This window comes from Macaca mulatta, chromosome 15 (assembly GCF_049350105.2).
Source record: "Macaca mulatta isolate MMU2019108-1 chromosome 15, T2T-MMU8v2.0, whole genome shotgun sequence".
Taxonomy (NCBI): domain Eukaryota; kingdom Metazoa; phylum Chordata; class Mammalia; order Primates; family Cercopithecidae; genus Macaca; species Macaca mulatta.
The window spans coordinates 18,934,107-18,958,589 of record NC_133420.1 but is presented as its reverse complement, the minus strand read 5'-3'; the positions used below and the strand labels follow the sequence as shown (position 1 = coordinate 18,958,589).

General features: G+C 57.6%; 2 protein-coding genes across 13 annotated transcripts; one reads left to right on the top strand and one right to left on the bottom strand.

Moving 5' to 3' along the window:
- The first annotated feature begins 1,737 nt into the window (after positions 1 to 1,737).
- PKN3 (protein kinase N3) lies at positions 1,738 to 19,045 on the top strand. 8 transcript variants are annotated; one of them, XM_077967606.1, is made up of 23 exons: positions 1,738 to 2,170; positions 2,329 to 2,700; positions 4,560 to 4,800; positions 4,990 to 5,135; positions 5,923 to 6,034; positions 6,106 to 6,233; positions 6,432 to 6,615; positions 11,218 to 11,364; positions 11,444 to 11,553; positions 11,664 to 11,807; positions 12,211 to 12,286; positions 12,361 to 12,529; positions 12,724 to 12,826; positions 12,960 to 13,027; positions 13,334 to 13,397; positions 13,530 to 13,621; positions 14,930 to 15,106; positions 16,437 to 16,499; positions 16,652 to 16,728; positions 17,807 to 17,949; positions 18,031 to 18,138; positions 18,324 to 18,404; positions 18,518 to 19,045. In XM_077967606.1, the coding sequence occupies exons 2-23, from the start codon at positions 2,569 to 2,571 to the stop codon at positions 18,728 to 18,730; spliced, it is 2,778 nt and encodes a 925-aa protein (XP_077823732.1). In that variant the 5' UTR covers positions 1,738 to 2,170; positions 2,329 to 2,568; the 3' UTR covers positions 18,731 to 19,045. The 8 variants fall into 8 exon arrangements, with proteins under 8 accessions (XP_077823732.1, XP_077823734.1, XP_028690590.2 ...); XM_077967608.1 differs by lacking the exon at positions 2,329 to 2,700 and having other exon boundaries at positions 18,044 to 18,138; XM_028834757.2 differs by lacking the exon at positions 2,329 to 2,700 and having other exon boundaries at positions 18,324 to 18,360.
- Positions 18,999 to 22,530, bottom strand: ZDHHC12 (zinc finger DHHC-type palmitoyltransferase 12). 5 transcript variants are annotated; one of them, XM_015116676.3, is made up of 5 exons: positions 22,121 to 22,530; positions 20,562 to 20,698; positions 20,131 to 20,208; positions 19,771 to 19,937; positions 18,999 to 19,622 (listed from the first exon to the last, which is right to left on the bottom strand). In XM_015116676.3, the coding sequence occupies exons 1-5, from the start codon at positions 22,218 to 22,220 to the stop codon at positions 19,301 to 19,303; spliced, it is 804 nt and encodes a 267-aa protein (XP_014972162.1). In that variant the 5' UTR covers positions 22,221 to 22,530; the 3' UTR covers positions 18,999 to 19,300. The 5 variants fall into 5 exon arrangements, with proteins under 5 accessions (XP_014972162.1, XP_028690591.2, XP_028690592.2 ...); XM_028834758.2 differs by having other exon boundaries at positions 18,999 to 19,650; positions 22,121 to 22,525; XM_028834759.2 differs by having other exon boundaries at positions 18,999 to 19,600; positions 22,121 to 22,525.
- Positions 22,531 to 24,483: the final 1,953 nt, after the last annotated feature.

Sequence of the window (24,483 nt, the reverse complement as noted above, 5' to 3'; positions counted from 1 at the left end):
TTTATTTTTTTAGTAGAGACAGGGTTTCATCATGTTGGCCAGGCTGGTCTTGAACTCCTGACCTTACGTGATCTGCTGTCCTCGGCCTCCCAAAGTGCTGGGATTACAGGCATGAGCCACCATGCCCAGCCAAGCCCCATGTTAAAGAACCTACTATGTGCCAGGTGCTTGTGTTAATGTCTAGACCTCAACAATTCTAATGTGTAAATGTCACATTTTGCCTCTGATTATTAAATCTGGGCATGTTTCACAGAGCCAGGTTGCCTTTGCTTATATGTCATTACCACTTGGTTGACTTCCCACAGCGGGACAACCCAGCATTGTCCATGGCTCAACCAATTTCACTTATTTTCCAGTCCATTGTGAGGGAAGTGATTAGTGCAAAGCACAACATGTGGCTTCCTTCAGTAAGAGCACCGGAGCCTGTCTGTTCCAAGTCACTGTCAGTACTTGATCCTTCATCACCTTTCCACCTCCTGGAGGACGCTCCTCCACAAAGTCCTGGCACAACCTCCCATAAACGCAAGACGCCAGGACGGGCTGAATGGCCTGCTGTAGACTAGGCAGTGACTAGCACACCTCCCTTGGGCTGAGATAATGGCGGCTCTTTCACCAGCTGTGTCTTTTCTCACATGTGGATGGATGGGTTTTTTAGGGTAAAGCCCTAAAAAGTGGCACGGGCTGAACTAGCAAGCTCAGTCTGATTAAGAGATGGGCCCAAGAGAGGTCTGGTTCATTCATCTGTAATTTGTAATTTACCATAATTTGGGGTGAGGATTTACTTTTTCCACAAGTATACGTGTTTTTTTGTTTGTTTGTTTGGTTTGGTTTGTTTGTTTTTTGAGACCGAGTTTCGCTCTTGTTGACCAGGCTGGAGTGCAACAGCATGATCTCAGCTCACCGCAACCTCTGCCTCCCGGGTTCAAGCGATTCTCCTGCCTCAGCCTCCTGAGTAGCTGGGATTACAGGCATGCGCCACCATGACCGACTAATTTTTTGTATTTTTAGTAGAGACAGGGTATCTCTGTGTTGTTCAGGCTGGTCTCGAACTCCCGACCACAGGTGATCCGCCCGCCTCAGCCTCCCAAAGTTTTGGGATTACAGGCGTGAGCCACCGCGCCCGGCAGACGTTCTTTCTTTTTTAAAGCTTTTTTCTTTTTGAGACGGAGTCTCGGAGTCTCACTCTGTCGCCCAGGCTGGAGTGCAGTGGCAGGATCCCGGCTCACTGCAACCTCCGCTTAGCGGGTACAAGCGATTCTCCTGCCTCAGCCTCCTGAGTAGCTGGGATTACAGGCGCCCGCCACCACGCCAGGCTAATTTTTCTATTTTTAGTAGAGACGGGGTTTCACCATGTTGGCCAGGCTGGTCTTGAACTCCTGACCTCGTGATTCGTCCGCCTCGGCCTCCCAAACTGCTGGGATTACAGGCGTGAGCCACTGCGCCTGGCCTAGTATACGTTCTTGTAGTGACTAATATCTCCTCTGGGCCACCCACTCCGAGGAGAAGGGCAATTTTGGATTAGCCCACATTACACTCACAACATGCGAGACAAAGAGACTTGAGGGGCTTGGTCGAGGAGGCCCTGCGCGTTAGAGGCGGGAGCTAGGTTGTGGAGGGGCTCAAAATTAGAGGCGGCGGCCGGCCAGCTCTAAGGGCTGAATCCGGCTGGGCGACCCGGCGACCTTCAGGGGGCGCTGTCCACCCCCCATCCCAATCCCCAACTGGCCGGCTCCTGCCGGCGTGCGGCGGGGAAGGCCAGAGGACTGGGCGCCGGCGATGAACCTCCCGCGCGTCCAACCCGGGGGTGCGGCGCGGTCACGCCCAGCGGGAACTGCGGACGCCGAAGCCCGGGTGCTGGACCCGGAATCCCGCGGAATTTTGGATCCGAGGGAGGCGCTGGAGCGCGGGACCTCGGGCGTGGGGTCCGGGGCGCTGGACCGGCGCGGACGGGAGGCGGCGCTGGACCGGCGCGGACGGGAGGCGGTGCTGGCCCCGGGGGCCAGCGGGTCTCGGGAGGGGGCGCCCGATCCCGCGTCTCCGGCGCCGCTTCCCGGGAAGTTTCAAGTTTGAAAGTCTTGGCGGAGGGGCTGCGGCTTCCGGGACCGGAGTGGCGGAGAGGAGGGCCCCAAGCGGCCGGAGCGGCGCCATGGAGGAGGGGGCGCCGCGGCAGGTGAACGGCGCGGGAGGGGCCCGCGGGGCTGGTGGGGTGCGGGGAAGCCTCGGTCATCGCCCCGGAGCCCCGAACCGAGGCCGCGTCCCCCAACCCGCCCCTCACCCGCGCCCCTTCCCTGCCCTTTCCCTGGCCCCGGCCCCGCGACGCCCTTGCAGAGCAGACCTGAGCTCCGGGTTGGGTTGTTCCTGGACCCTGCAGCGTCTCCAAATTAGCCCGCGGCTGAGCCGGAGCCTGTACCTCAACCAGCCAGTGAGCGAGGACGGCTGAGTCCGCAGTGTGTGCCACGAGGGTGGTCCCCAGAGTGTCCTTAAGTCGGTTCTCCCCGGTGGGGCTCCAAGGCCGACTGGAATTAGCCGGGAGAGAAGGGGGGACCACACGGGCCTGGGGGGATTAGAATGTGCGCGCTGCGCGGGGCGCAGTCTGTGCGCGCTTGGCAGTGGCGGGAGTCCCTCTCGCAGCGCACGAGGCTCGAGGGGAGCGTGGATGAGAGGGGAGCGGCTCCCCCGCCCCGGGGCGGGAACCTTTGGGTACGTATAGTGGGTTCTAGAACTTGGAGGGGGCCGGGTTTCCTGCCAGAGCTGGCAGTAGGTGCTGGTGCGCGTGGGCCCGGAGGACCGAGGTCGTGTCTGTCTGCTACTGGGGAGGGAGAGGTGGTGTCCTGCCCCGGAGCCAGTGGTGGGGAGGGGGGCATTTGCGGACAGGAGTGGGTCCCCGCAAAGAGCAGAAAGGAGGTGGTGTGTGTGTCCATGTTGGAGTTCCAACCCGGGGCAGGCAGGACCATAGGGGTGTTTGGGGGTGCGTGTAGACTCCTTGAGTGCCCAAGCCAGTTGCTTAAGCCGCCTTCAGGGCTGGGGCTTGGTCTGCCCCTTCCCACCCCCTTCCTCTGGAGGTCCCTCCGCCTGTTCCAGACGTAGCTTGTACACATTTTCCAATTTCCTGCGGGGCTCCACCCTGCAGCGGCAGCGGCAGCTGGGTGACTCAGGACCCCGGTGGCCGGGCCCCCAGCTCCATGGGACCTTTGTTTGCTCCGGTCTTTGGCTCTGGCCCTGTGGCCTAGGGCGGTCAGAGGATTTCCTGAGCCTCGCCCTTGCCCTCTGACAGCTGGGCCAGCAGGCCCCCGCTGAGGTCTGGGGCGGGAGGAGGGGGGGTGGTCCCTGAGTCTGGGGTTGCGGCCCCTTCCACTGGGCTCAGGAGAAGATGGAACACACAGAGGTAAGATGGGGTCCCTGCAAGAACCCGTGTTGCGGGGCATCGTGGGTTACCCTGGCCTGAGGTCACCTTTGGCACCGGTTGGTTTGAAATGCTGGCGGCTGGAAAGGAGGTGTTCCTGTTCCTGGCTCCAACCTGGGTGAAGCCGTGAGAGAGCTTTCTACTTCCTCCCAGGAGCTGAGCAGTGGGTGGGCACCCGGAGATCTCCCCAGTCCCTCTCCGTGCCTCCACTTTGCTACCTGTGGCATTGGGACATTAGGGGAACAAGCCCTGGCTCCCAGACTCCTGGCTGCCTTCTCATATGGCTTTGTGTGAACTCCTACTCGGCGTTGAGCTTTTCTGGCTCCTGGACTCTACTTTGGATCCCAGACATAGAGCAGCCTGATTACCCAGGGCTGCCAGGGGCAGCTGGGGCCTGAGAGATGGTGGTCTCTCCTTCTCTGTGTCTTGACTGTGGGCAAGTTACTTCACCTCTCTGGGCCTCAGTTTCCTCACTAGAAAACAGAGGTAATAAATAGGCCATGCGTGGTGGCTCACACCTGTAATCCCAGCACTTTGGGAGGCTGAGGCGGGCAGATCACCTGAGGTTGGGAGTTCGAGACCAGCCTGACCAACATGGAGAAACCCCGTCTCTACTAAAAACACAAAATTAGCCAGGGGTGGTGGCGTGTGCATATAATCCCAGCTACTCACGAGGCTGAGGCAGGAGAATTGCTTGAACCCAGGAGGCAGAGGCTGTGGTGAACCGAGATGGTGCCACCGCACTCCATGCTGGGCAACAAGAACAAAACTCTGTCTCAAAAAACAAAAAAAGAAAAAGAAAAGAAAATGGGGGTAATGACCGCTGCTACCGGGTGGGGTTGCTGGGAGGAGTGATGTGGTAATCTATACAAAGCTCTTAGAATAGAACCTGGCACCCGTGTACCGTGTGAACTATCCCCCCTGCCCCACCCTTCTCTAACGGGCAGAGAACAGGAGCCTGGCCTAGATGAGTGGCCTCGGAGTTTCCATCTGGCTCAGGCCTGAGCTCTAAAGGGAGAGAGGCTTCCCAAACCCTGTGCTTGTCAGTCCTGGGTGCCGTCCCTTCCTCCGCCTCCATCTGCAGTGAGCAGAGGCTGCCGGTGGCCGTTGCACCCGGTGATTGCTTTCCACCCTCTGCTTTCCACCGGCCCTGCAGCCTGGGCCGACCCAGTGGCCCCCAGAGGATGAGAAAGAGGTGATCCGGCGGGCCATCCAGAAGGAGCTGAAGATCAAGGAGGGGGTGGAGAACCTGCGGCGCGTGGCCACAGACCGCCGCCACTTGGGCCATGTGCAGCAGCTGCTGCAGTCCTCCAACCGCCGCCTGGAGCAGCTGCATGGAGAGCTGAGGGAGCTGCATGCCCGAATCCTGCTGCCCGGCCCTGGGCCTGACCCGGCTGGTGAGTGAGGAGCCGAGACCCCTCTGGACAGAAGGCTCCAGGCCGATCTGGCCCCTGGCCTTGGCCCTGGCCACTGTGGCGAGACCACCTCATTTCCTGCCCATAGATCAGTCGGGGAAGGAGGAGAGGCCACAGTGGGGGTATCGGCTCTGAGTGACGGACTTACGTGCTTGATACCCCCGTGCACAGAGCCTGTGGCCTCAGGACCCCGGCCGTGGGCAGAGCAGCTCAGGGCTCGGCACCTAGAGGCTCTCCGGAGGCAGCTGCATGTGGAGCTGAAGGTGAAGCAGGGGGCTGAGAACATGACCCACACGTGTGCCAGTGGCACCCCCAAGGTAAGGCCCCACAGTTTGATGGCAGGGGCACCCTGGCCCCTGGTCCGACAGGGAAATGCAGCTCAGCCATTGAGCCCATAAGGAGACACCATCCTAGCCTGCAGTCTGATGGGGAAAATATGGCCCCAAACCCCAGCTGGGTGAGGAAGGCATGGCTGTAGCCCCTAGTGTGACACAGAAGGCCTTGTCCTGGTCTAATGGGATCCTAGCTCAGCCCCAGTCCCAGCTCCCAGCATGATGTCAGGAACTGGGCCTCAGTATTTGTATGACAAGAAGGCTTGGCTGTGGTCCTGATATGATGAGGGAGGCAGGACCTTAGCCTTAATCTAATCGGGGAGGCTTAGCTTAGCCCCTGTCCTGATCTAGTGGGCGAGGTTTAGCTTAGCACCAGCCCTGATCTAATGGGCGAGGCTTACCCCCTGCCCTGATCTGATGGGGGAGGCTTAGCTTAGCCCCTGCCCTGATCTAATGGGGAAGAGTTAGCACCAGCCCTGATCTGATGGGGAAGAGTTAGCACCAGCCCTGATCTGATGGGAGAGGCATGACCCCAGCCCTGATACAAAAGGGGAAGCTCGACCCCAGCCCTTGTTGGTTTGATGAAAAAGGCTCCCCTGACCCACCAACTAGTCCAACAAAGGAGGTTTGATTCTAGTGTTTGGCCTACTGAGTGAGGTTTGACTTTAACCCTGTTCTGATGGGGGAGACCAGGCTTTCACTTTAACCCTGGTCTGATGGGGGAAGCTATGGCCCAGGCCTGCTCTGATGGACTTGTGCCACGGCTCCATAGGAGAGGAAGCTCCTGGCAGCTGCCCAGCAGATGCTGCGGGACAGCCAGCTGAAGGTGGCCCTGCTGCGGATGAAGATCAGCAGCCTGGAGGCCAGTGGGTCCCCGGAGCCAGGTGAGGCCTTGAAATACAGGGAGGGCGGAGCAGGGCAGAGCAGAGGCTTAGAGCTGCCCTCCTTCCCACAGGGCCTGAGCTGCTGGCGGAGGAGCTACAGCATCGACTGCACGTTGAGGCATCCGTGGCCGAGGGCGCCAAGAACGTGGTGAAACTGCTCAGTAGCCGGAGAACACAGGACCGCAAGGCGCTGGCCGAGGTCAGGTCCCAGCCATGGCCCTCTCCTAAGGCCGGCTTCTTCCCATACCACCCTCCGCAGGGGCGTGAAGGGAGGGTGGCTGTGTAGAAGCAGGACTTCTCTGTCGAGACTTCATGCGGAAGGTGACTCCGGGTGACCTGGGCTGCTGCCCCCTGCCATATAATCCACAAACCTGGCTCTACCTTGTCCCCTCTGCAGGCCCAGGCCCAGCTACAGGAGTCCTCCCAGAAACTGGACCTCCTGCGGCTGGCCTTGGAGCAGCTGCTGGAGCAGCTCCCTCCTGCCCACCCTTTGCGCAGCAGAGTGGCCCGAGAGCTGCGAACTGCAGTGCCTGGATACCCCCAGCCTTCAGGGACACCTGTGAAGCCCACCGCCCTGACAGGTAGCCAGAAGTTCCTCCCACTTCAGAGCTCTCTTTCTTTTTTGGGAGAGACCCGGAAGCACAAATCACTTTGGGGAAGAGTTCAAGAGTTTCAGTCCTGCCCCACCACCCACTAGCAGCGTGACCTTGGGAAACTGACATTCCTCTTCAAACCTCAGTTTATCCATCTGTAAAATGGGGATGATATAGCACCTACCTCACAGGGTTACTGTGTTGCACGTGATGTGCCTAGCAGAGTCAGCACTCAGTGTAGCTTGTATTTACATAAATAAGCAGAATAGTACTTAAAGCACTGGTGTTAGGAAGCTCTGGAAAGCTTGATACCCAGCACTGGGCAGCTTGGACTATTAGAAAGTTTTCTAGGCTGGGCACGGTGGCTTACACCAGTAATTCCAGCACTTTGGGAGGCCAAGGTGAGTGGATCATGAAGTCAGGAGTTCAAGACCGGCCTGGCCAAGATGGTGAAACACTGTCTCTACTAAAAATACAAAAATTAGCCAGGTGTGGTGGTGTGCTTCTGTAATCCTGGCTACTCGGGAGGCTGAGGCAGAGAATTGCTTGAACCCCAGAGGCGGAGGTTGCAGTGAGCTGAGATTGTGCCATTGCACTCCACCCTGGGCGACAGGGCATGCCCTGTTGTGAAGCTCCGCCTCCCAGGTTCACACCATTCTCCCGCCTCAGCCTCCTGTGTAGCTGGGACTATAGGTGCCCGCCACCACACCCGGCTAATTTTTTGTTTTTGTATTTTTAGTAGAGACGGGGTTTCACCATGTTAGCCAGGATGGTCTCCATTGCCTGACCTTGTGATCTGCCCGCCTCCGCCTCCCAAAGTGCTGGGACAGGCGTGAGCCACCATGTCCGGCCAAAAAAGTTAATTATCTTGTACTGAGATCTGTCTCCTTGTAGCAGCAGCCAAATTGTAATCAGCAAATAATCTGAGAGCATGGGCTTTGAAGCTGTATCCCACCGAGATACAGTGCGAGCTGGAAAGGCCAGTGCCTACCTGCACAGAGCACTGCTACAGGGCCGACTGACCCCATTCCGTTGTGAGCAGAGCTGAGAAGAGGAAACGCAGGCTCTGGATGGAGCCCTCTCACCTGGCCTTGGGGAATCGAGAAATGTTTTCTTTTCTTTTTTTTTTTTTTTGAGATGGAGTCTCGCACTGTCGCCCAGACTGGAGTGCAGTGGTGTGATATCAGCTCACTGCAACCTCCGCCTCCTGGGTTCAAGCAATTCTCCTGCCTCAGCTTCCCAAGTAGCTGGGATTCCAGGCCCACGCCACCATGTCTGGCTAATTTTTGTTTTATTAGTAGAGACAGAGTTTCGCCATGTTGGCCAGGCTGGTCTCGAACTCCTGACCTCCTGTGATCCACCTGCCTTGGCCTCCCAAACTGCTGGGATTACAGGTGTGAGCCACCACGCCCAGCCCAAGGAGTGTTTTCTAGAGGAGGTGGTGTCTTGGCCTTGAAGGACTTACACAGGAGTACTTATGGCCAAGTAGACAAGTTCAGAAATGCAGAAGAAACAGCTTATTAAAAGGCCTAGAATTCAGCTACTCAAGGCCACCCCATATCCTGTCTCCTGGCTAAACACCCCAGTTACTTGAGTTGTCCTTTTTTTTTTTTTTTTTTTTTTTTTTTTGGAGACAGAGTTTTGCTCTTATTGCCCAGGCTGGAGTGCAGTGGCACGACCTCGGCTCACCACAACCTCTGCCTCCTGGGTTCAAGCAATTCTCCTGCCTCAGCCTCTCAAATAGCTGGGATTACAGGCATGTGCCACCATGCCTGGCTAATTTTTATATTTTTAGTAGAGATGGGATTTCTCCATGTTGGTCAGTCTGGTCTCGAACTTCTGACCTCAGGTGATCCTCCACCCGCCTCAGCCTCCCAATGTGCTGGGATTATAGGCATGAGCCACCTCGCCCAGCCTCTTTTTTTTCTTTTTTTTTTTTTTGAGACAGTCTTACTTTGTCACCCAGGCTGTAGTGCAGTGGCATGAGTTCGGCTCACTGCAAGCTCTGCCTCCCGGGTTCACACCATTCTCCTGCCTCAGTCTCCCGAGTAGCTGGGACTACAGGCATCCGCCACTGCGCCCGACTAATTTTTTGTATTTTTAGTAGAAACGGAGTTTCACCGTGGTCTCGATCTCCTGACCTCGTGATCCACCCACCTCGACCTCCCAAAGTGCGGGGATTACAGGTGTGAGCCACCGTGCCCGGGCTTTTTTTTTTTTTTTTTTTTTTTAAGACAGAGTCTTGCTTTGTCGCCCAGGCTGGAGTGCAGTGGCGTGATGTTGACTCACTGCAACCTTCACCTCCTAGGTTCAAGCGATTCTCCTGTGTCAGCCTCCCGAGTAGCTGGCACTACAAGCGCCCGCCACCGTACCCAGCTAATTTTTTGTATTTTTAGTAGAGACGGGGTTTCACCACTGTGGTCTTGATCTCCTTTTTTTTTTTGAGAGGGAGTCTCACTCTGTCGCCCAGGCCGTAAGTAGTGCAGTGGTGCGATCTCGGCTCACTGCAAGCTCCGCCTCCCGGGTTCACGCCATTCTCCTGCCTCAGCCTCCCGAGTAGCTGGGACTACAGGCGCCCGCCACCATGCCCGGCTAATTTTTTATGTTTTTAGTAGAGACGGGGTTTCACCGTGTTAGTCAGGATGGTCTCGATCTTCTGACCTCGTGATTCACCCGCCTCGACCTCCCAAAGTGCTGGGATTACAGGCGTGAGCCACCACGCCTGGCAGTCTTGATCTCCTGACTTTGTGATCTGCCCACCTCGGCCTCTCAAAGTGCTGGGATTACAGGTGTGAGCCACCATGCTGGGCCTTTTTTTTTTTTTTTTTTTTTTTTTTTTGAGATAGAGTCTTGGCCGGGCGCGGTGGCTCAAGCCTGTAATCCCAGCACTTTGGGAGGCCGAGACGGGCGGATCACGAGGTCAGGAGATCAAGACCATCCTGGCTAACACGGTGAAACCCCATCTCTACTAAAAAATACAAAAAAAACTAGCTGGGCGAGGTGGCGGGCGCCTGTAGTCCCAGCTACTCGGGAGGCTGAGGCAGGAGAATGGCGTAAACCTGGGAGGCGGAGCTTGCAGTGAGCTGAGATCCGGCCACTGCACTCCAGCCTGGGCGACAGAGCCAGACTCCCTCTCATAAAAAAAAAAAAAAAAAAAAAAAAAGATAGAGTCTTGCTTTGTCGCCCAGGCTGGAGTGCAGTGGCATCTTGACTCACTGCAACCTCTTGTCTCCCAGGTTCAAGCAATTCTCCTGCCTCAGCCTCCCAAGTAGTTGGGATAACAGGCGCCCACCACCATGCCCGGCTAATTGTATTTTTAGTAGAGACGGGGTTTCACCGTGTTGGCCAGGCTGGTCTCGAACTCCCGACCTCAGGTGATCCGCCTGCCTCACCCTCTCAAAGTGCTGGGATTATAAGTGTGAGCCACCGCACCCGGCCTCAAGTTTTTGTTTTTGTTTTTGTTTTTTTTGAGACAGAGTCTTGCTCTGTCGCCCAGGCTGGAGTGTAATGGCACAATATCGGCTCACTGCAACCTCCGCCTCCTGGGTTCAAGCGATTTTCCTTCCTCAGCCTCCTAGGTAGTTGGGATTACAGGTGCCCAACACCAGGCCCGGCTGATTTTTGTATTTTTGGTTAGGACGGGGTTTTGCCATGTTGGTCACGCTGGTCTTGAACTCCTGATCCCAGGTGATCTGCCCGCCTCGGCCTCCCAAAGTGTTGGGATTACAGGTGTGAGCCACTGCGCCCGGCCGAGCTGTTCTTTCTAAGCTGATCTTTCTACCCTGGACCCCTGCCTTTGTTTACAAGTTCTCTCTGTCTGTAACCCCCAGCCCCAGACTCTCCCTAAATGATACTCTTGGGCCTACTTCGTGTCCTCAAAAGCTGCTAGATCCCCACTGCTTTCTCTACCCTTTGAGAGACAAACCTCTAGTGACGTGACACATGAACTTACTTCATTGACAAAACACGTTTCATATCCATTGAGGGAGGTGGGGCAGAGCTGGGACTCACCTCCACTGTTCAGATGGGGAAACTGAGGCCCAGGTAGCAGGTGGGTCCGGACAGGAAGCCAGGCTTCCTGCTCCCTGTCCCAAGCTCTTGTCCTTGCCACAGTGCTCTCCAGGCCCCAGCTCTGGGCAGCATCTCGTCATGTGCTGTGTCTGTGCAGCCTGACTGAGGTCTGAGGTCTGAGCCTGTGTCCCTGCCCCTCCAGCATATGGACGGGAGAGCCAGTTGCTCTGCCCTGGAAAGAGGTGGCTGCCACAGAGAAGCGTGCAGTCTGGGACAAGGTGGCTCCTCCCCTGGGAGTGGCCAGGTTGGAGGCCACCCAGGGTGTCATCGGGGTCCAAGGGCACCCTTCGGGGACTCATGGTACTTGGAAGCTGCAGGGCAGTCAGCAGGCTCCTGTCCAGGCACTCTAGGCTGCCACACTGAGTGAGGTTTCTCAGGTAGCTGCCCTGGCCTCAGGTGGGTAGGGTCTGGGTTCAGCCACCTCCTGGAGAGGGTGGCCTTCCTGGGGTCCCAGGACACCTTGGTGGTAGCAGGGGGAAGATGGCATCTGACAACACCCCCCGCCCACCCTTACCGCAGGGACACTGCAGGTCCGTCTCCTGGGCTGTGAACAGTTGCTGGCAGCCGTGCCTGGACGCTCCCCGGCGGCTGCACTGGCTGGCAGCCCCTCCGACGGCTGGCTTCGGACCAGGGCCAAGCAGCAGCGTGGCCGAGGCGAGCTTGCCAGTGAGTAGGGAAGGAGCTTCGGGGAGGGCAGGAGAGCCCTGCTTCAGGCCTGTGCTGAGCCCCAGCTCTGGCCCTGCAGGCGAGGTGCTGGCTGTGCTGAAGGTGGACAACCGCGTTGTGGGGCAGACGGGCTGGGGGCAGGTGGCCAAACAGTCCTGGGACCAGACCTTTGTCATTCCACTGGAGCGAGTAAGGCTGCTTTTGTGTGGTCAGGGGTGACCTTGGGCTGCGGGGTGGAAGGCTGCCCAGGTCGGGGCTCGTTCTGCACCCCACCCTTCAGCCTGGCCTCCCCAATATAGGCCCGTGAGCTGGAGATTGGGGTGCATTGGCGGGACTGGCGGCAGCTATGTGGCGTGGCCTTCCTGAGACTTGAGGACTTCCTGGACAATGCCTGTCACCAGCTGTCCCTCAGCCTGGTACCACAGGGGCTGCTTTTTGCCCAGGTGCTCACCACCTCCGCCCTCTGACTTGGTGGGCCCCTGGGGGCGTCAGGGCCAGGAAGGCCTTCAAGACCGATGCACTGCATGTAGGTGCAGAGATTGAGGACCAGAGAGGAGGTCTCCAACAATAAGGACTCCTAGCCGCTCTCTCAGGGCTGCATCTGGAGGCCTGGGTCCTTGTCCTGACTGCCCTGCCTCAGGTGTGAGCCTGGAAAAGTGCTGTCCTCCCTGGGCCTCTGTTTCTCCACTAGTCTCAGTGAGGACATTGAATCTGTTTCCCTGGGTCCTTCTGGCTCTTGCATCTGTTGACCCTGGGGGCTTGGGCTGTGATCCCAGGGGCAGAGGAGGTGCCACGGCAGCTGAGATGGGAGGCGACTGGTCCACAACCCTGCCCCTGCCCCTGCAGGTGACCTTCTGCGATCCTGTCATTGAGAGGCGGCCCCGGCTGCAGAGGCAGGAACGCATCTTCTCTAAACGCAGAGGTGTGGAGGGGATGGGGGCTATGTGCGAGGGAGCACGGCTGGGGCCCCGGGACTAAGGTCCCCTTTTCTCCCAGGCCAGGACTTCCTGAGGGCTTCGCAGATGAACCTCAGCATGGCGGCCTGGGGGCGCCTCGTCATGAACCTGCTGCCCCCCTGCAGCTCCCCGAGCACGATCAGCCCCCCCAAAGGGTGCCCTCGGACCCCAACAACATCACGAGAGGCCTCTGACCCTGCCACTCCCAGGTGAGGAGCCCCGTCGCCCTAGACTGCACCCTCCTCTGTGGCAGCTGTGGGGCTCCAAATGCAGGCGGTGTCTGTCTGTCTGTCCATATTGCTCAGCCCCCAACCTCTGTCCATCTCCCTTCAGGTGGGTGTGTCCATCCTGCCAGCTGTTGCATCTGACTGTGCTGGGCACTGTGTCTACTTTCTCCCTACAGTAATTTCTTGCCCAAGAAGACCCCCTTGGGCGAAGAGATGACACCCCCACCCAAGCCCCCGCGCCTCTACCTCCCGCAGGAGCCAACATTCGAGGAGACTCCGGTGAGGGGCTGGAGGGACTACTGGCTCCTGGGACCGGCTGGGCTTGGCGGGCTCACCCAGCTGTGGGGTGGCAGGCCTAAAGGGAAAGAAAGAAGGAAGCCCAGCCCTGCCCTGAGCTCTTCTGTCCTCACAGCGCACCAAACGCCCCCACATGGAGCCTAGGACTCGACGTGGGCCATCTCCACCAGCCTCCCCCACCAGGTACCCACATCCTGCGCACCTTCATGTTTGAGACGTTCGTCTGCTTACTTGAACATTTGTGTATCCATCATACATTACTCCGTGGCTCCCTGGCACACGCGCTGGCTGGCTCTCGGGGTCTGATTTGCTAAACCCACATGATTGAGCTCCAGCTCTATGCCAGCTTCTAGGAGCCCTTCCTGCAGGGGTTTCTCGAGCCCATAGGTTGAGACAGCCCCGGACTGGGCATGGGAGGCTTGGAGTGGCTCTGGGTAGGGACCCAGCCCTTGCCGTAGGGGACTTCCTATACCCTCTCTTTCTTTGCAGGAAAGCCCCTCGGCTTCAGGACTTCCGCTGCTTAGCCGTGCTGGGCCGGGGACACTTTGGGAAGGTAGTGGGCTGAAGAGGGTGCTATGGGACAGGATTGGGGGCCTCATCACATGAGCCGGGAGGACCTGATCTGTGTGGGTGGTAAAGGCTCCCTGGTGCGGCCCACCTGGACCCAACCTGTCTCTGGCCCCAGGTCCTCCTGGTCCAGTTCAAGGGGACGGGGAAATACTACGCCATCAAAGCACTGAAGAAGCAGGAGGTGCTCAGCCGGGACGAGATAGACAGGTGTGTGAGGGCACCGCAGGGCACCCAGGATGGCTGGCCTGGGCTGTGGCATCCAGAGGGCAGCTGAAGTTTCCTGGGGCTTTGGAGAGGTGACCCTGTGGGGCCAGTCAACCCGCATTCTCTTTTGACACCTGCAGTTGTTAACTGTGTTTCTTTGGGCAGGTCCCTTCTTCTCTCTGTCAGTTTGCTCTACTGTAAAATGGGGGCATTGGTGACTGCGCACATTCAGAGCCCCTTGTGAGCCCCTGACATATAGAAACCATCACTCTATGGTCAGGCACGGGAGTTCATGCCTGTAATCCCAGCACTTTGGAAGGCCGAGGCAGGCAGATCACAAGGTCAGGAGATCGAGACCATCCTGGCTAACATGGTGAAACCCTGTCTCTACTAAAAATACAAGAAATTGGCTGGGCATGGTGGCGGGCACCTGTAGTCCCGGCTACTCAGGAAGCTGAGGCAGGAGAATGGCGTTAACCTGGGAGGCAGAGCTTGCCGTGAGCCAAGATCGCGCCACTGCACTGCAGGCTGGGAGACAGTGCGAGACTCCATCTCAAAAAAAAAAAAAAAAAAAAAAGGGGGAGCTGGGCACAGTGGCTCATGCCTATAATCCCGGCACTTCAGGAGGCCAAGGTGGGAGGATTGCTTGAGCCCAGGAGTTCTAGGACAGCCTGGGCAACATGGCGAAACCCCCTCTCTACAAAAAATACAAAAATTAGCTGGGCATGATGGTGCACATGCAGCTACTTGTGAGGCTGTGGTGGGAGGATCACTTGAACCCCAGTGGCGGAGGTTGCAGTGAGCCGAGATCGTACCACGTCACTCCAGCCTGGGCAACAAAGTGAGACCCTGTCTCAGAAAAAATAAAAAAAAGACTGGGTGCACTGGCTCACGCTTGTAATCCCAGCATTCTGGAAGGCCGAAGCAGGTGGATAACTTGAGGCCAAGAGTTCGAGACCAGCCTGGGCAACACGGCGAAACCCTGTGTCTACTAAAAATACAAAAATCAGCTGGATGTGGTGGCACACTCCTATAATCCCAGTTACTCGGGAGGCTGAGGCACGAAAATCACTTGAACCCAGGAGGCAGAGGTTGCAGTGAGCTGAGATCACACCACTGCAGTCCAGACCAGGTGACAGCAAGACTCTGTCTCAAAAACAAACAAAAAAACGAAAAGAAACCATCAGTCTACCAGTCTACACGCCTGGCACTTTGGCTGAGGGCCCAGTGAGCCAGGGGTGTTGTGCAAGGCACAGGGCACAGCCCAGGGGAAGTTTTCCTTCCCTCTAATACTCTTGCTCTCTCCTGCAGCCTGTACTGCGAGAAGCGGATCCTGGAGGCTGTGGGCCGCACAGGGCATCCCTTCCTGCTCTCCCTCCTTGCCTGCTTCCAGACCTCCAGCCATGCCTGCTTTGTGACTGAGTTTGTGCCTGGTGGCGACCTCATGATGCAGATCCACGAGGATGTCTTCCCAGAGCCCCAGGCCTGGTGGGTTCCATCCCTCCTGCCTGCCTCCCTGTTCCAGCAAACTTGACCTGGTTCCCTACACCCACTGTCTACATCCTGCTTTCCCCCAAGTGCCCAACAGCAGGGGAGCAGGAGTCAGAGTCTTTGGTTTATACCCTGGCACCAACTGACAGCATTTATGACCCTGGGCATCAGCTTATGAAGCTGTGCATTAGTTTTTTTTTTTTTTTTTTTTGGAGATGGAGTTTCACTCTTGTTGCCCAGGCTGGAGTGCAACGGCACGATCTCGGCTCACTGCAACCTCTGCCTCCCTGGTTCAAGCGATTCTCCTGCCTCAGCCTCTCAAGTAGCTGGGATTACAGGCATTGGCCACCACACCTGTCTAATTTTGTATTTTTAGTAGAGATGGGGTTTCTCCATGTTGGTCAGGCTGGTCTGTAACTCCTGACCTCAGGTGATCTGCCCATCTCAGCCTCCCAAAGTGCTGCAATTACAGGCGTGAGCCACCACACCTGGCGAGTCTAAGATATTAATTTGAAAAATAGGCACGATTGGCCAGGCGCCTGTAATCCCAGCACTTTGGGAGGCCGAGGCGGGCGGATCACCTGAGGTCAGGAGTTCACGACCAGCCTGACCAACTTGGTAAAATCTTGTCTCCACTAAAAATACAAAAAATAGCTGGGCATGGTGGCACGCACCTGTAATCCCAACTACTCGAGAGGCTGAGGCCGGAGAATCACTTGAATCCAGGAGGCGGAGGTTGCAGTGAGCTGAGATCCCACCACTTTACTCCAGTCTGATGATGGCAAGACTCCGTCTAAAAAAAAAAAAAAAGGCCGGGTGCGGTGGCTCGCACCTGTAATCCCAGCACTTTGGGAGGTCGAGGCAGGTGGATCACGAGGTCAAGAGATCGAGACCATTCTGGACAACATGGTGAAGCCCCATCTCTACGAAAACTAAAAACAAACAAACAAAAAAAACAATAGCTGGGTGTGGTGGCACGTGCCTGTAATCCTAGCTACTGGTGAGCCGAGATTGTGCCACTGCACTCCAGCCTGGGTGACAGAGCGAGACTCCCTCTCAAAAAAAAAAATAAAAAATAGGCATGATGAGTATCAACTGCAGGGACCAACACTTGGTCCCTGGCACCATTTAAGGGCCCAGGAAGCTGGAAATCGAGGTGACCTTGGGACTGTTAGAGCACCCCCACTCTCAGCATGATGCTTGTCCCAGTCTCACTCATCTCTGACTGGCCGGGACATCCAGGATCCCCCAGCCATGGCCATCCTGGTGCCTCCCTGCCCTGCCTCCCTGATCTTGGGCCTGAGTTCTCCCATAACCACCCCTGCAGCTTCTACGTGGCTTGTGTTGTCCTGGGGCTGCAGTTCTTACATGAGAAGAAGATCATTTACAGGTGACTTTTGTCCCAGGGATGCCTGGGGGTGGGGGTGGGGTGGGTGAGGACACAGACGCTGCCTCTCTCCTGCCTGGGCTGCTCCAGGTGTGGTTGCTGTTTCCTGGGTCTGAGCCCCCCTCATTCCCTTTGATCTGCACCCTTGCCCTCAGGGACCTGAAGTTGGATAACCTTCTGCTGGATGCCCAGGGATTCCTGAAGATCGCAGACTTTGGACTCTGCAAGGAAGGTGGGGGCTGCCCATTGGGATTCATATCTCCAGCCTTGTTTACCCAGCCTGGCCAATAGGATGATGGGCACATGGCATCTCCCAGGAAATCTTACCCACGGATGCCCTGGTTCCGCTGCTCCAGACCTCATTCCAGGGGACAGCTGGGCACACTGGCCCTTTCTTCCCAGTCCTAGAGGCTCGTATAGAGCCCCAGCCTGCACCTGGCCTGAGGGAGAGTCTATAGTCAGGGCTGGGAGAGGAGACTGAATTCTGCCTTTTGTTTTTTTCTTTCTTTATTTTTTATCTTTTTTTTTTTTTTGAGACGGAGTCTTGCTGTACCGCCCAGGCTGGAGCGCAGTGGCGTAATCTTGGCTCACTGCAACCTCTACCTACTGGGTTCAAGCAATTCTGCCTCAGCCTCCCAAGTAGCTGGGACTACAGGCGTGTACCATCACGCTCGGCTAATTTTTGTATTTTTTTTTAGTAGAGACGGGGTTTCACTGTGTTAGCCAGGATGGTCTCGATCTCCTGACCTCATGATCCGCCCACCTCGACCTCCCAAAGTGCTGAGATTACAGATGTGAGCCACTATGCCTGGCTTCTTCTTTTTTTTTTTTGAGACAGAGTCTTGCCCTGTTGGCCAGGCTGGAGTGCAATGGCATGATCTTGGCTCACTGCCACCTCTGCCTCCAGGGTTCAAGAGATTCTCCCGTCTCAGCTTCCCAAGTAGCTGCAATTATAGGCGCATGCCACCACGCCCCAGCTTATTTTTTGTATCTTTAGTAGAGATGGGGTTTTACCATGTTGGCCAGGCTGATCTCGAACTCCTGACCTCATGATCTGCCTGCGTTGGCCTCCCAAAGTGCTGGGATTACAGGTGTGAGCCACCGTGCCCGGCCGGGTTCTGCCTTCTGTGACCTTAGCCTGTGAGCTTGGCTCCGCATGCAGTCAAATGGTGTCATAACCGTTCCCACCTCCTTGGGTACAGGGCAGGGCTTGGCACAGGCTAAGCTCCCTGGCATCATAAGGCTTGGCTGTTGAGGTTATTATGAATAGGCCACACCAATCTGCTTTTGGCGTACCTGTTGATTTGTAGGGATCGGCTTCGGGGACCGGACTAGCACCTTCTGCGGCACCCCGGAGTTCCTGGCTCCCGAGGTGCTGACCCAGGAGGCGTACACACGGGCTGTGGACTGGTGGGGGCTGGGTGTGCTGCTCTATGAGATGCTGGTGGGTGAGGTGAGTGCTGGAGTGTGCTGTCTGGGCCTCTGGGTTGGAGTAGGGTGGCCCGTGCATCCTGCTGAGCCCCCATCTCCACAGTGCCCTTTCCCAGGGGACACGGAGGAAGAGGTGTTTGACTGTATCGTTAACATGGACGCTCCCTACCCCGGCTTTCTGTCGGTGCAAGGGCTTGAGCTCATTCAGAAGGTAAGCACTGCAGGGTCTGGGTCTGGGCTGGATGGCCGCTTAAGGCCCATGTGCCCTCTGCCATGGGACAGCAGACCCCCTGCCACCCATCCGTAGAGCGCTCTGGGCCAGCGTGCTTGGGGCCTGTGGATGATGGCAGTGCCTGGGGCTGAATGCCCTAAGTGAGCACCTGTCCTATTGCCCAGCTCCTCCAGAAGTGCCCGGAGAAGCGCCTCGGGGCGGGTGAGCAGGATGCCGAGGAGATCAAGGTCCAGCCGTTCTTCAGGGTGAGTGGCTGGGGTGGCGGCGGTGGTCCCCTGTGCCTGGCAGGGTAGGTGACACAGAGTGACTCATGGAGCTGCTGTTCCTGCCATCTCAGGCGCCTCTCCTTTTCCCCCAGACCACCAACTGGCAAGCCCTGCTCGCCCGCACCATCCAGCCCCCCTTCGTGCCCACCCTCTGTGGCCCTGCGGACCTGCGATACTTTGAGGGCGAGTTCACAGGGCTGCCGCCTGCCCTGACCCCACCTGCACCCCACAGCCTCCTCACTGCCCGCCAACAGGCCGCCTTCCGGGACTTCGACTTTGTGTCAGAGCGATTCCTGGAGCCCTGAGGGCATCTCCTGGCACCTCTGTCCCCTTCCCCCACAGACTGCTAGAGCCTCTGCTTGCCTACCTGTGTGCCCTGCCTGGAGGTCCAGGCCTTGCCGGGTACTTATGAGCCCTTGGGACTCGAGGTGGCAGCCATGGGGCCACTGATGTGGGCTTTGCTCAGTGTCACTGGGCAAAGTGTGTCCCCTCCCCCTCCAGCTCGCCCTCCTCTACCTCCCAGCGAGACCTGGCCCAGAAAGGGTGCCGCAGCAAGGAGTGATGTAGTTTGTCTTTTTAAGACTGGACTTGCTTTATAGACTATTAAATTTGTAAAAGTGTGCACTGGCAGTCGCCTGGGTGGGGCTGGGGTGGAGCCCGGGGTCTGCTTGGGCCTGAGCTGCCCACAGGTCCTTTTTTCCCTTTCTTCCTTGGAAGGCAGAACTGCCCACCGAGGCAGGGATCTGTCTGTCTTGAAGTTCAGTTCTGGGACCTGGGAGGAGTGGGCAGGAGTCAACCCTCCGAGGGCTGACCCTAGCTGGGGACAGGTCCCCTGGTTTTCATGGAACAAGATAGTAGCCCAGCCTCTAGCAACCCTAAACAGCTGGGCTGCTGCCCTCCTCCTCCTCCTCAGCCCAGAGGGTCTCCCAGGACCCCGAGGGCCATCCACAGAAGAAGTGGGCCAGGTTGCGGGTCAGGCCTCGGTCGAAGGGGTTGCCGGGGCGCTGGCGGAGATAGGCGATGCGGTGTGAGGAGATGAATTCCCAGGTGGTGGTGTTGCTGGCCACCAGGTAGAGGTGTGAGGCGAGGAGCAGGCTGGCCACCAACGAGAGGAGGGACAGCAGCAGGAAGGTGGCGAACAGGAGCCCGCTGGATCGAAGCCACAGTCCCCAGGGCTGGAAGAACTGGAGGCCTGACCTGCAGGGCAGGGGACAGGGGCCTGGTGCTGGGGGAGGGCAGGGGAGCCCTTCCCTCCCTGTGCTGGATCCCTGGGAGTCCTGGCTCTGTCCAGCCCTGTGGGAGCATACATCCCACCCTCCCCCTATGCCCGGGCAGCAGCACCCACCATGCCAGGTACAGGCCCCAGAGAAGCACCACCAGCTGCAGTGCCAGGTAGACCACAAAGAGTGGGTGGTTGCGCTCCCCTACACAGTTCTCCATCCAGGGGCAGTGGTGGTCGTAGCGGCGGACGCAACGGCGGCACTCACGGCAGTGTCGAGCCCTCAGGGGCTGCTGTGGGCATGGAGGAGAGTGGAGGCTCAGTGCCAGCCCTGCTGTGAGCCCACCACTGAGGGGAGGAATCAGGGCCTGATGATGGAAGGCCTTCTTGGAGGAGGGGTGAGGCCCCGGCACTGGGGCAGGAGGAGGTCGAGGAGTCTCAGCTTTGGCCCAACCTCTCCCAGGTGAGTGTCCCTGCACCACTCACCAGCACCAGGCAGTATCTGCAGCGCCGAAGAGGGATGGCTGGAGGAACCATGGCTGTCTGCTCCTCTTTGAGCTCCTCCTGGAATGAGGGGTGGGGTGTAAGACAGGATCCCCTTGGGAGACAGGTGGCATTGGCGGGCAGCTCCCCTAGGGGCCGGCTTAGCTCTGGTTGTGGAGTTTAGGCCCCATCCCGTGCAGAATGGAGGTGTGGGGTGCGGTGGAGCACCCTGGACTGAGGGTGGCTGTGTGATGTTTGCAAGTCTCTTCCTTCTCTGGGCCCCAGCAGTTTCCTCACTACTGTAGGATGGGGCTCTAGGGCTGGCAAGAGGATTCACTGAGCTGCCCCCACAAGAGCCTGCAGCACAGAGCCTGGCATGGAGACTGGTGGTGGCTGTTGAGTCCCTGTTGGTGAGAGTAGGGGCCCCTGGTTACCTGAGGCTGGGGCTGCGCATTCACGTAGCCGGGGTCCATGAGTGACACAGCGAGGTAGAGCAGCAGGGAGCCCAGCACCAGGAGCAGGAAGGTGAGGGGCAGGAGCAGCTCGCCCTGCTCCTCCCATTGCCGCAGCTCTGGAGAGGCCGGGAGAGCACAGTGAGGCTGGGCCGGGTAGAACAGGAGTGGGTGGGACTGGGTTGCAGTTGGAGGTGGGGAAGTGTGTTCCTGGCCTGGCAAAGACCTGGAGATGTTGGTTCCATGAGTGGTTGTGTGTGGCCAGCAGTTCATCTGAACTTTATCTGGAGGGTCAGAGGGAACCATGGAAGGTTATAAGGCCAGATCTGTTTTGGAAAACCTCATCGCTAGAGAAATGGATCAGGGGAAGCCTAGGGGCAGAGAATCTGGCCAGGAGGAAGAAGAGGGGAACTGCAAAGGCCTGGCAGGAAGTGAGAGAGGAAGGAATGGACAGAGGGGGCTGCTGGGTGAAGGGAGCCAGACCTGACTGGATGTGGGACAGAAGGAGGAGGGGTCCAGCGTCTCTGGCTCTGCAATGGTGAGAGACTGGCCAGGTCTGAAATGCCTGAGAGAGAGATGGGAGGGAGGGTGCAGCTGGCAGGCTCAGGTGCTGCAGAGGGGCATAAGAAAGGGTCCAGTGGCTTCAGCCCATGGAGGTGACAGGATTTTGGGGAGGTAGGGTGCAGGGCAAGGAATGAGGGGGCAGGAGACCACCAGACAGCGGAGTGTAGACAAATCCTGTGTCCCTTGTAAGGGGGAGCAGAGAAGAAAGGGTGGCTTTTGAGGGGGGTCGTTTTCTGATAGGGAGACCTGAGCAAGTTTTTAGGCTAAAGGGTGAAGGTGGTGGAGGAGGTCTGAGGTCTTGGGAGGAAAACCAGAAGGGGCCCCAGTCCAGAAACTGAGGCTGGACCACCATGGAAGGAGGGCTGGGGGCTGCTGTGGGTGACAGTGAGGGAGGCTGCCCGTGGCAGGTGAGGTGCTGGGTAGGGGGCTACTGAGGGGAATGAGGGAAATGGAGGTGGGTAGGTAGGTGAATCTGTGGGAAGATGGGAGACAGGCCTCACCCCGTGGGGTGTTTTCTTGCCTGAGGGGTTGCCTGGACTTGGGCAGCTAGTGGCCATGGGGGTGTGGAGGGTGTGGGTGTGGACACAATGCCAATCCTTGCATCTAGTTGAGCCTCCTAATCGTAAGGATGGGAAGATTTGGGGTCAGTTCCTGGGAAGGAACTGGTGGGTCCCAGGATCAAGGGACATGGGGCTCAAGTCGGTCCTTGGATCTGGTGGGCACCGGCTGGGTCCTGGGATGGACAGGGCATTTGGCAATGATCAGGAAGATGCTGGGATTAATCAGGAATCAACGGGGTATCAGGCGGAGAGCGGGTGGCTATTGGAATGATAGATGGGGAGGGGGCTTCAGGAGCTGGCAGAGATCGGGCCAATCCCAGGATCTCCAGGGATTAGGCGGGAGACCCAGTGAGACCCGAAAGTCCGGGGAACCACGCGGGATCGGGTGGGTCCGGGGTCGCTCGGGGTCCGGCTCACCGGTATCGTGCAGGAAGAGCACCAGCGTGATCCCCCAGGTCAGCACGGTGTGCCCGGTCCGCACCAGGACCCCAGGGCTGAGGAGCGCCCAGGGGGCCATCGCCTCGGCCCGGGGCCCCACCCGGAAGAAGCGCCCAGAAGGGCGGGCCCTCCGAGGGAGGGGAACGCGGTCACCCGGGGATTGGTGGATCTGGGCGCTGGGCAGGGCCGGACTGGATCAGGGAGTCTGCCTATTGGATGGCAGCTGCGGCCGAGTGGACCCTCAAGCCAACAGGTGCCTGAAGAGGCTGAGGGCGGGGCCGGCGCGCGCGCAGCTGGTAACTCCCCCAACTCCAGCCCCACCCGCCAGGTAACTTTTGAAAGCCCAGGCGCGCGCGCGCACCTCCCCCGCGCTCCCCTGTGCCCGCCCTTGCAGCCTCGCGCATGCGCGTAGCTCCCTGGGCGCTTAAAAGATCCAGCGGTTTGCTTTGAGTCCGAGAGGCAAATTTGTGCCCATTTCGAAGATGTAATGACTAAGGTCTCCAGAGGGCCAGGGCTCGCCCAAGGTTGGTCTGTGGTGACAGCTTTACCTCCTTGCTATTTATTCTCAGATATTGCAAATGGAGGAGAGAAAAGTGGAGGTATGTGGTGCACATTCTGACTATGGGTGATCCAACTTAGGCGGGAGTCAGAAATCCCAGCACTGCCCCTTCCTACCTGTGTGACCCTGGGCGAGTTACTGAGCCCCTCTGAGCTGTTTTCTGTCTCTATAAGGGGGATAACAATAGTGTCTTAAGGTGTTTGGGAGGACTAAATAATGGAAGCGCCTTGTCTAGCACGGGGCTGTCTTGCCTCTCCTGCTGTGAGCCACCACCTACAGGCGGACTTTCCCCGCCAGAGGCTTCAGGCCGTCTTCCTTCCCTATGTCCCCAGGGCCTTCCCCACTCAGCCCTGCCTTTCCACAGCACCTCCCACTGATACCAGCATCCTCCTCCGCCTCCATCTGATTGGCCCCATCCCAGCTCCTCCAGGGTACTCCTCTGACATCTGTTGTTTTTCTCAGCTCAACATCCTTTTTTTGATTGGGGAATTGACTTCCCATCCCATGTGATTGGAGGGACTGCCCCTCACCCCATAGGATGGCTAGCGGCCGGCTGTGGGCGTTCGACTCTGCAGAACCAATCACAGGCCTTCCATGAGATTACTGTCTAGATGCTGAGAGGAAGGGGCATTCTTTTGGATCTCAAGCCTAAGGAATGGGATATAAGGCAACCGAGAGCCATCTTTTACGCTGTGCGGTGAGGGCCTACCCTGTCTGTGGCTGGAGAAAATGAGACCAACTTATAAAGACACATAGAGATGGATAAGCAGCACTAAAGGAGGGAGCGAGAGATGGTCAGAACAATATTGTCTGAGCCCTCCAGATTCAGCTGTCCCTGAAGCTGATACTAACTACTAACTGCATCCCCTGGTTGCAAGTCAATTAATTCCCACCTTTTTTTTTTTTTTTTTCCCAGACAGAGCCTCACTCTGTTGCCTAGGCTGGAGTGCAGTGGCACGATCTGGGCTCACTGCAAACTCCGCCTCCCAGGTTCAAGCGATTCTCCTGCCTCAGCCTCCCAAGTAGCTGGGACTACAGGCGCCCGCCACCACGCCCGGCTAATTTTCTGTATTTTTAGTAGAGACGGGGTTTCACCGAGTTAGCCAGGATGGTCTCGATCTCCTGACCTCGTGATCCACCCACCTTGGCCTCCCAGAGTGCTGGGATTACAGGCGTGAGCCACCACACCCGGCCTGTTTTCTGCTTTCTTGAGATGGGGTCTCACTATGTTGCCCAGGATGGCCTCAAACTCCTGAGCTGAGGCAATCTTCCCCCTCAGCCTCCAGAGTAGTTGGGACTGCAGGCGTGCACGACCATGTCTGGCTTAAAGGGAGAATGAGGGAGTGGAGGGAAATGGTGAGGACTTCAGTAGAGTAAGGGAAATGAAAAATTCCGAAGGGTTGGTCATGGTAAATGTGATTAGGCAGCTCTGTGTGCTCGCTGGCAATTATGAAAGTTAGGACTCTGTTCTCCCGCAGAGACTAGGAGACAGAGGCTCCAATCTTCCTGATATATATATATATATATATTTTTTTTTTGAGATGGAGTCTGGCTCTGTCGCCCAGGCTGGAGTGCAGTGGCGCCATCTCGGCTCACTGCAAGCTCCGCCTCCCGGGTTCACGCCATTCTCCTGCCTCAGCCTCCCGAGTAGCTGGGACTACAGGTGCCCACAACTGCGCCTGGCAAAATTTTTTTGTATTTTTAGTAGAGACGGGGTTTCACCGTGGTCTCGATCTCCTGACCTTGTGATCCGCCCGCCTCGGCCTCCCAAAGTGCTGGGATT